This window comes from Oncorhynchus gorbuscha, linkage group LG13 (genome assembly GCF_021184085.1).
Source record: "Oncorhynchus gorbuscha isolate QuinsamMale2020 ecotype Even-year linkage group LG13, OgorEven_v1.0, whole genome shotgun sequence".
Lineage (NCBI taxonomy): Eukaryota > Metazoa > Chordata > Actinopteri > Salmoniformes > Salmonidae > Oncorhynchus > Oncorhynchus gorbuscha.
Window position 1 is genome coordinate 71,390,659 of NC_060185.1, and position 9,851 is coordinate 71,400,509.

The following is a 9,851-nucleotide window of genomic DNA, read 5'->3' on the forward strand; positions in this document are numbered from 1 at the left end:
GTGCCTATCTTTCCCATTCATTGAGGCTTGATACGTGCTTCCAGTTTTCAGAATAAGATGTGTGCTTGCAAGCAGTTGCCGTGTCGTGGTCATCAAGTCTGCAGTATTATGTTTATCAGGTAGAAAAAATTTTGAACTTCATTTCTGAGACAAAATATCTACCTTCCTCGATCTCCAGTAAGAGCGACAACCTCATCAAAGAACACAATGGAGGGGGTGACAGCTCTGACCTGGTATCGACATATGCGAGGTATTAATATACAGTAATTGCATATACATTAGAGTCTAGCATATTAAAGCAATTTCCTCTCAGCAGAAGTAGTACTTATGTTCCTAGTGTAATGGGTATATGATAGACAATGAAAGTTGGCCTGGTACTCACCTCTCTGACAGCCCTCTCAGACTCCACTACATATTTACTCAGTGACTCTGGACCCTGAAAGACCGAGAGGGAAGTTGGTTCTCCTGTCCAGTGATTCATTATAGGACCAGGAGATTTCCGTACGAGGACCCTAGTTATACAGTAGGCTATAACTATTCATTCACATCAATATAACACTAGTAATACACGCTCAATAACATTTAACCTAGCTAACCACAAGCTAACTAGACCACTATTTAATATCGGACAGGAACACACCTCAATGAACAAACCACTGAGAACTTTTTGACAACCCGCCAAGAAATCTCTCAGAGATGAAAGGGATAGTTATTTAAGAGGAAGAGGGGAAGAGAGGGAAAAATGATCATTAAGAAGGAAGGCAGAGAGGACAAAGGAGGTAGGGTAAGTAAGGTTGATGGGGCCACTCTGCACTCTCCCTCCCTCCGAGGCGGATAAACATCCACTCAGCCCGTCAGGACGCACTTCCTCCCCTGCAATCCCCCCTCTTCGACACCTCTGGGCTGGCAGGGAGACGACACCTTTTGTCTCCTCAGAACACGACAACGTTCATTCATCTGTTGAGTTCTCTAGCCAGCTACTCACTGGGAGGGTTATATTCTATGTAGGTACATTTCTATTTGGCTAGAGTAACAGTCATATTGGCGTGTGAAAATATTTTGATAGAGTGTTAGAGTTTTACTGTACACGACGCAAGTAGTATGCATCTAAAAGTATAGTGAAGCAAGGGCAAAGCTAACACACTGGGGAAATATAATATGATTTTGTTACTACTTTATTTTGCTTAAACATCAAGTGTACCATAATACGAACAATTTGGGTTGGACGTTATTCACAAATAGCATCTATGAGAAAAACATTTAAGAGAATTTTACACTGTAAGCACTCTTTAAAAGGTAAGTCTTTCTTCGTTATATTACAGCCTATCCACTATCTTTTACCACTGCCCCAATCTAATCAGACCGGCTGACAGTTTCTGCCCCATCTTACCCTGCAACCATTTCCAAAAGAATCGGCAATTAACAATCACTGAAGTGATCAATCAATCTCCATCAAGGGGCCTGGACAGAGCAGGGCGAGGGGTGTAGGGGATAGTTGTGAATTGGGGTGGAGGGAGAGAAGAGAGAAGACGGGATGGGGTGATGAATGAAAAGGACACACATGGGGTCGGAGGGGTCAAGTGAGAAGGCCTGTAGGTCTGCCTCCAAAGAAGCCAAAGATTCTGAGGTCCTTGAGATAATCAGGGGCACATCCCTGTTTTTTAACTGGGGTGAAGCCAAGACAATGGCTGCTGGTGGTAAATCACTGGCCATAGCTAAGTACAGTATGTTTTGGAAAAAGGAAAGAAGCCGTACTAGTTTTACTATCTATAGTTGTAGAATCTCCCTAGTTGTGGAAACGTCAAAGGTCCATGCCATGTCAGCCATAACAAAAGAAACTGTGCTTGAAGGCAAAGCACACAATGCATCTGCAAAACTGATGCATTACAAAAGTATGCATTATAGGGGTGGGATTTAGGGAACCCTGTAGGTGTAGAAAAGACTAAAAAGGACTCTTCCCTGCCTGTACATTGGCCACCATTGGCCACCTGGTGGAGATAACAGGCAACAATCAAACTTTGAATGATCATCACCTTAAAGGCAAGTTGTGGCCGTTCTCGTTGGCCAGAACATTGGTGATCATGAAGCAGCCTGGAGTCCATAGAGGAGTACTCCTTTTGGGGGCTGCATGCCCATGCAGGTGAAGGCCTCGGGGTGCCTGAGAGGCCACTCCACCGCCTGCTTCAGTTTCGGCTTCACCTGCTCCATGCCTCCCACATCCGACCAGCACACCTGCAAGGGAAACAGACAAACCATTCGGACACAGCTGGAAACAGAGAAGAATACAGAGGTTTCATACACTGTGTGAATGGAAAGAGAGACGTCCCCAATGGGCTGTATAGGGTGGCCGTTTTAACAGAGCATGGTGTCCAGCAGTGTTATGAAAGCTTCTTTAGAAACCGATTCAAGAAAACTAACACCTTTTCCATGATCAACGTTTTTCAATTCAAAAATAACATCCTTACCGTGGGGCAAGGAAGTTGTAGGTGCAGTTTGCCCCGTGTTCATTTCTCTCTACAGCTGTAATAAATCAATTAGCCAATCAAATAAATCACTAAAATACTGTTTGTATTTTTGCTCTGTGCGAATTTATTTGGAATAATAGGCATACAGTACAAGAAAATGAAAATGTAGTATACGTCAGGAAAAGTATTGGGCCCGATCTGGGCTGAGGGTGAACCAGCAGACGTTGAACAGAGCCAGCAGCTGTCCCCGTTGACAGATGACGGGCCGAGGCGTACGACTACAGGAGAGAAAACAGATAAGGAAAGCAGGGGTTGGCCAGAGCAATAAGTCCCCCCACCCCTTCATCAGCATTACTCTGTTCCTCCCTTCCTCTGTGGTAACACATCCCAGGCAACCGGCGCCGTCTCCCGGGAACGGAGCACCTAATGGAAACCTGGCATCCGGCCACATACTGTAAATACCACATGCTGAACAATTTATGGGGAGAGAGAGGAGAGAGAGATGATAAAGATGGTGAGAGGGAGATGGGAAGAGAGAGCATGGGCGAGAGCATGGAAGGAGAGAGAGAGAGCGAGAGAGACAGCCTCCTCCTGCCAGAGTCTATGGGGTGTAAATCAAATCAGGCAGCTTCAGGTGCCAGGCTAGCAGCAGATGTGCACAGTAAAGATTTATACATCTTTTCTCCCCCTCCACCCTATTTAGTTTTGTTTCTGTTCAGGTTTTCTGCAGACAAAAGAACATAGCTCTGGCGTAACAAAAAGGCACCATTAATTCCAAGGTGCTTTTGTCACGAATATGGCGGATGTGGAATTAGAGGGCGCCGTTTGAGTCACACCTTGCTGTGTTGATTTCATTCCCCCTGCCTCTTTTTCTCTCTCCGAGACCCAGTTATTATCTTTTACTGTTGTTGTCTGAAGTTTACAAGGAGCTTCTCAGGGTCTGGGCTTTGATGGGGTTGCTGGGGAGGTGGGAGAGAAGGAGGGTGGGAGGAGGAGTTGTGGTGGGCACTTCTCCCGACAAGAACTCGGAGGAGAGAAAGATGAGGAAGAAGAACAGCGGAACGTCTCTCTCGATCAGATCAAAATATTAAAAGGTCCGGTCGGCCTGAGAGAGAGGCGGGCTCTGCTCTTGCTTTCGCCTCACCCGGGATCCACTGGAAGTTTCTTATATAAATGGATTAGAAACAAATGTTTGCACTCATGTGGATATAATCAAGTCCAAGCTCTGTGGCCGACCCTTCAGCTGCAGTGCACTGGGGGAAGGAAAAAACTAAAGTCCCTATTTTGTTTCCAGGAACTGGCCGCAAGAACTGAACGTCTCGGGGTGAGCTCAGTGCAGAGGAGCATTAAGAGGAAGGAGGAGAAGGGCCTTTTTTTCTCTCTCACTCTCTGGCAGGAACCGACATCGACCCGATCTGCTTTCAATTAGTACTGGAGATGATGATAGCCTCTTCCTGTCCGTTATGTCTTGCACATGCAAAGTCCAAAACATCATGGATGGCTGTCCCCCCACCTCCCCCCCACCTCCCCCGAGTGTGTGATTCATCTCCGTTTCAGGGAGGGCAGCAGTATGGCCTGTGGGTCATTTCCATCCGACGCTTCCTCGGTTTAAACCCCGCACGTCAACAAAAGTCATTGGGGATCTGAAAGCATCTTGTCTAATACACAAATTACTTAATTACTCCAATGAGTAATTAAGCAATGTTCGCTGAGAGATGGTGCGGGGCGGCAGGGTATCCTAGTGGTTAGAGCATTGGACTAGTAACCGAAAGGTTGCAAGATCGAATCCCTGAGCTGACAAGGTACAAATCTGTCGTTCTGCCCCTGAACAGGCAGTTAACCCACTGTTCCTAGGACGTCATTGATAATAATAATTTGTTCTTATTCTTAACTGACTTGCCTGGTTAAATAAAGGTTTAAAAAATGATATCTTTCGATCCCTGAGGAAGTTTGTTGACGTTTCTGAACATGAGACTAGAAGACACTTTCCGTTGTGCCGGTGACATCAGCAGAGTTGTTGTTCCATATTTGTGTCACTCTGTAAATCGAACGGAGGTTAAAAGGACATTTTAACGCCGCCCTTCAAAAGACTAAATGGGTTTCTAAACTAAAAAGGAAACCAAAGGGCCATAATCCAGACATACCTTGGGGACATCGATGGCGACCTGCCTCATGGCACCTGGTTTGACCTCCGACATGGCCCACTGAAGGTCCTGGAAAGTGACCGTCCCTGTCCCCATTAATTGTAGGTCCGATGGCTGGGAGCCACTGCCCGAGAGCATTCCTCAATGCATTCAGCCCTGTAAAAAGACCAGAATGATATCAACATATTTGTTGATGTACCAAGGTTTCCAAATCTCTAGGTTTGGGGTGGTATAAAGAGAATAGTGCATGGTGGGTAATAAGAGACAATTCTGATAAAGAACATGATTTTGTTAGAGATGGACATTTTGCAAGTCTAAGATGTTGTGATGATGTGTACAGTTACTAGGAGGAAAGATGCCCTAGCTGCAGTAAGTCATGTTTGAAACATTGATAGTTATGGCCTGAGGGGAACATCAAGACTGTTGTTCAGCATTGCCACCTTTCTCTATGTCAACAATAGGCTAAGCCTCCCTTTCCTCCTTTTTCCAACGACAAGCCTTTCAGTGACGGACAGTTTCCCACATAATTCCTTGGCAGCCGCTCCACGTCTCCAAACACACACTTACGTTCACACAGTAGAACTTTCACCTCACACGCTCCGACATGTCGTGATGACGAATCCCTGACGAGCGCCTAATCTCTAAATGAACGCTATTCTCCTCCACTCTTTCAATTCAACATTGCACATTGGACACGCATAGCCAAGAAGAAAAGCTGCAGAGGAACTTTAATTGACGCTTTATGTTTGAGATGAACTCTCTCTTGACTCGAGGCAACTCCGTTACCTGCCGAGTAGAAGAAAAGGACACAAAAGGACAACCGTACAAATGAATTCATCTGTGCATCAATATCAGCGCAGGATGTTGAGTTCGTGTTGGGCATTGCAGAGTAGGGTCACAAAACCATGAACAACAGATAGAGTTGGCCCTTGTACAGTCAGTCAGCATTCCAAGGGGCCAGGGTGATGATAGCTTATGAATAGGCCACATTGGCACTGGCGACGAAGATAGGGAGCAGGCTAGAAGGAGGAAGGGAGCGAGAATAGGGCTTGACAATCACCTAGGCTACATTAGTGTCATTGACAGGTCAGGATTAGAACAGGGAGAATGCCTGTGGGATTTGAATTCAGGATTGGCTTTTCTTTAAGATTTCAGGAAGTCTATAAGATCCTCACAGTGCGTGTTTAACACAAAGGAGAAAGGGTTCCTCCTGAGGGTTGTGGGTAATTTGTCTTAAACGGTCTATGTTTAAGACTAGACTAGATAAAAATGTCACGAGTCCAGCCAATATGAGATAAGTGAAATGATGTGCAAGGATCAAGGGCAAAGCACATTCTGAATAAGGCTGGTGGAACTCTTTGTGCAATAGATCGTTTTTACAAATATGAATGTGAAAATGCCTAATGAAAAGCTGCTGCTAGGAGTAAATCAGCCTGACTTTTAAAGAACCCTACCCCATAACATTGCAGAAAAAACCTGCACTCAACTAGAGTAGCCTCCACTCATAACCATTTGTTGTATAGATTCCGAGACATACAGGTAGGATAGCAGGCATTTGATGACCAAATTACATGGTGGCTGAAGGCATGATTGCAACTGATGCACTGAACCCCAAAAAGTTTTTTTCAGCACTCTACCCATCACCCACCTTCTCCTCCTTCCCGCCCAGTCCAAGCTCCGGTTAAGACGGCCCTAGCTCCAACTCAGCCTGGAGGCTGGGGCAAGGGACTGGGGTAGACTGGGGGACAGGGCAGACGAGAGAGGACTTACGATCAGACAAGACTACATCCTGTTTATATGTTCCAGGATGCGAGGACTGAAAAAAGGGACGGAGGAAAAAAGAAATACACAATTAATGCGGAGAGAGACAGAGCGACAAAGAGAGGGGGTATGGGAGAGGAGCCAGCCAAGGTCAGTGTGTTCCAGGTCCCGGGCCCTGGCCTTGCTGCGTACAGTCTCCTCTCCCCTGAGTCCCCCCACATCACATCAACTTAGCCTGACCTGGCCCTGCCCGATGACATGGACGTCTCTTTTCTTCTCCGTTAAAAGCTCCAGGAATCTTCGACTAGCAGCACAAAAACATCTGCCTCAGCCTGGGACCATGCACAGGGTAGAAAGGAGGGGAGGAAAGCACATTTTCTGGGGAGAGGGGGGAATGTGGGCTACCACATCTGCTACCCAGCCGACTCTTCCCCCGTAACTCCCCTCATCGTCTTCTCCTCCACTGCTCAGCCTCCACATCAGGGATAGAGGGATGGTCAAAGGGTAATGTAGGTTAGGCCACATCTATTTGCCTTTGAAAAAGAAGCTCACTTCACAGTGGGGTGACCACGAAAGCATTCACACCCTCTCACCTTACTGTTCACTGTCAGGTGTGTTCAAGTGTGTAGTACAAAAAAAACAAAGTTCTGTCTGTGGTGCTTCAACACAAACTTGTCGACAGTATGAGATAGAAAGGTCTGCACACATCTTCCTGGATTGACAAACGTTTCGCCCAGCTAATGATATTTCTCTCACCAAATCGCTGAACACAACATGCTACAGTGGTTGAGGAATAACCTACTAAACAAATACACCAAAGGAAAGACAAACACATCCCTAGCAAATGCTTAGTTACAAGTATATTCATGAGCCTGATTAATGAGGTATCCAGCCTGGAATCTGGATAGCCAAAAGGCTAAATAAATGTAATTCAACAATGTGCCTCAAGCATTTTTCGCTTCAGGGATTCTATCCTCTGGCAAGGCTCAACCCCAGCACACATTTGGTTTAGTTAGGAAAACATACGATGCCCTGTTAGGAGTGAAAAAATAAGCAACACAACAGAGTTTAATTTGAACCTTGTGGACACTTTTTTCCCCACTTGTTCTTTGCTGAATGCTTCAAATTCACCAGCAATCAGTGGGGAAATGAGAATGGGGGCCCCTCCACTTCCAAGAATGCGCATTTGCAATAAATGCAACTGGACCCAAAATAGGTATGGGACGGCAATGACTTTTTATCATTGCTAATATTGGCTTGGGGAGGAAGAGCAGACAAGGTGAACATGAGGGCTGTGGCCTGGTAAGAAGAAGGGATGTTCGCAATTATCTGGCCCCAAAACACGCCCTCCCCGACTCAAGGCCTTTTATTAAGAGTCAACTCTAGCAGCCCTGGTCTCACCCTGGCCCTGAGTATAAAAATAAAAACCTTGAGTAAAAACAACATTATCCTCCAATAGAATGTGAGCCACGTCCACAGACCACAAGGTAAATATATCGAAGACATTGGTGCATTCTAATACAACTAACACCATTCAAAAATAACTACCGTGGATGAATTTGGGCAGTTAAAGCCTACCATTTTCAGACAGGCAGAGGAAACTGACAGAAGTCTAGTAGAGGTGAAGTTAGGTTCCCCCTGCTGACCTCAAGGGCGTCTTATAGACCATATTTGTCTTGATAGGATAACAACAACAGTAAGTCATTTATGTAACTAGAGATGTAAGTGTCCTGCAACATCTGCACTCCTACAACACGTTCCACACTTCCTTTAGACAGGAAACACCCTCCAGAAGTAGCCTACTTAACACCACTCCCCCACCCCCAGGCACTTGTCGGCAGAGCTGTGTGTGTCTCAAGCGACATTGTCCTCAAATGAATTGTGAAATACTTTTGGCATTACACCATCAAAAAACAGGAACATTTTCATTACTCCGATGGGCTTCCGGAACACTCTTTGCACCTGTATTTACAATACCCGACATCTGTTCCAACTCTGAAAAACTGCAATAACATGTGCTCTTAAAACACAGAGACAGAGAGTTAGACAGACAAAGAGAGATAGACAATGAGAGCAAGATAGACAGCGAGAACGAGAGACAGATATGTTATATTGTTTATTTCATCTTTGTCTATTATCTACTTCACTTGCTATGGCAATGTTAACATATATTTCCCATGCCAATAAAGCCCTTAAAATGGAGAGAGTGTGACAGATCGACAGAGAGAGAAAGACAGAGAGACAGACAGAGATATTGTCTCTCTCTCCCTGACAGACATAGACAGAGAGAGAGAGAAAAAAAAACAGAGAGAGAGAGATTGAGAAAAAGAGAGAAATAGAGAGACGAAGAAATAGACAGAAAAGAGAAAGCTAGAGAGAGAGAGAGATGGACACAGAGAGATGGACAGAGAGACTGCGAGAGAGAGAGAGAGAGATCGAGAGAGAGAAAGACGGACAGCGAGAGAGAGAAAGAGAGAGATGGACAGAGAGAGAGTGAGAGATGGACAGATGGACAAGATGGACAGAAAGATGGACAGAGAGCGAGAGGGACAGAGAGCGAGAGGGACAGAGAACGCGAGAGGGACAGAGAGAGTGAGAGGGACAGAGAGAGAAAGATGAACAGAGAAAGCTAGAGAGAGAGAGAGAGATGGACAAAGAGAGAGATGGACAGAGAGACGGACAGAGTTAAAGACTGACTGCGAGAGAGAGAGAGAGAGAGAGAGAGAGAGAGAGAGAGAGAGAGAGACGGACAGCGAGAGAGAGAGAAAGACGGGCAGCGAGAGAGAGAGAAAGCTGGACAGAAAGAGAGAGAGAGAGAGATAGACGGACAGAGAGAGAGAGACGGACAGAGTGAGACAGACGGACAGAGAAAGCTAGAGAGAGGGAGAGAGAGAGAGATGGACAGAGAGAGAAAGATGGACAGAGAGAGAAAGATGGACAGAGAGAGCGAGAGGGACAAAGAGAGCGAGGGAAAGATGGACAGGGAGAGAGAGAAAGATGGACACAGAGAGAGAGAGAATGATGGACAGAGAGAGAGAGAGAGAGAGAGAAAGCTGGTCAGAGATAGAGAGAAAGATGGACAGAGAGAGAGAGAGAGAGAGAGAGAGAGAGAGAGAGAGAGAGAGAGAGAGAGAGAGAGAGAGAGAGAGGGAAACAGAGAGAGAGAAAGACGGACAGCAAGAGAGACAGAGAGAGAAAGACGGACAGCGAGAGAGACAGAGAGAGAAAGACGGATAGCGAGAGAGAGAGAGAGAGAGAGAAAGACGGACAGCGAGAGAGAGAAGACGGACAGCGAGAGAGAGAAAGATGGACAGCGAGAGAGAGAGAGAGACGGAGAGCGAGAGAGAGACGGCCAGCGCAAGAGAGAGAGAGGGACAGAGAGAGGGACAGAGAGAGGGAGACAGAGAGAAAGACAGAGAGAGCAAAAGACGGAGAGCGAGAGAGTAAGATGGACAGCGCTAGAGAGAGGCAGAGGGAGGGA

General features: G+C 46.1%; 1 protein-coding gene across 2 annotated transcripts; it reads right to left on the reverse strand.

Moving 5' to 3' along the window:
* Positions 1–1,179: 1,179 nt before the first annotated feature.
* LOC123994096 (ATPase family protein 2 homolog) lies at positions 1,180–8,583 on the reverse strand. 2 transcript variants are annotated; one of them, XM_046296597.1, is made up of 2 exons: positions 4,610–8,583; positions 1,180–2,232 (listed from the first exon to the last, which is right to left on the reverse strand). In XM_046296597.1, exons 1-2 carry the CDS (start codon positions 4,745–4,747, stop codon positions 2,080–2,082), a joined length of 291 nt encoding a protein of 96 aa, XP_046152553.1. In that variant the 5' UTR covers positions 4,748–8,583; the 3' UTR covers positions 1,180–2,079. The 2 variants fall into 2 exon arrangements, 1 of the variants encoding a protein (XP_046152553.1); XR_006831575.1 differs by lacking the exon at positions 1,180–2,232 and adding an exon at positions 2,606–2,743.
* Between the last annotated feature and the right edge of the window lie 1,268 nt (positions 8,584–9,851).

Bases quoted from the DNA above. Each gene is read 5' to 3' on its own strand.
- LOC123994096 (XM_046296597.1), bottom strand. From the start codon at position 4,747: ATGCTCTCGGGCAGTGGCTCCCAGCCATCGGACCTACAATTAATGGGG. The intron at 2,233-4,609 runs GTATGTCTGGAT...TTTCCCTTGCAG, and splicing joins TCGCCATCGATGTCCCCAAG to GTGTGCTGGTCGGATGTGGG.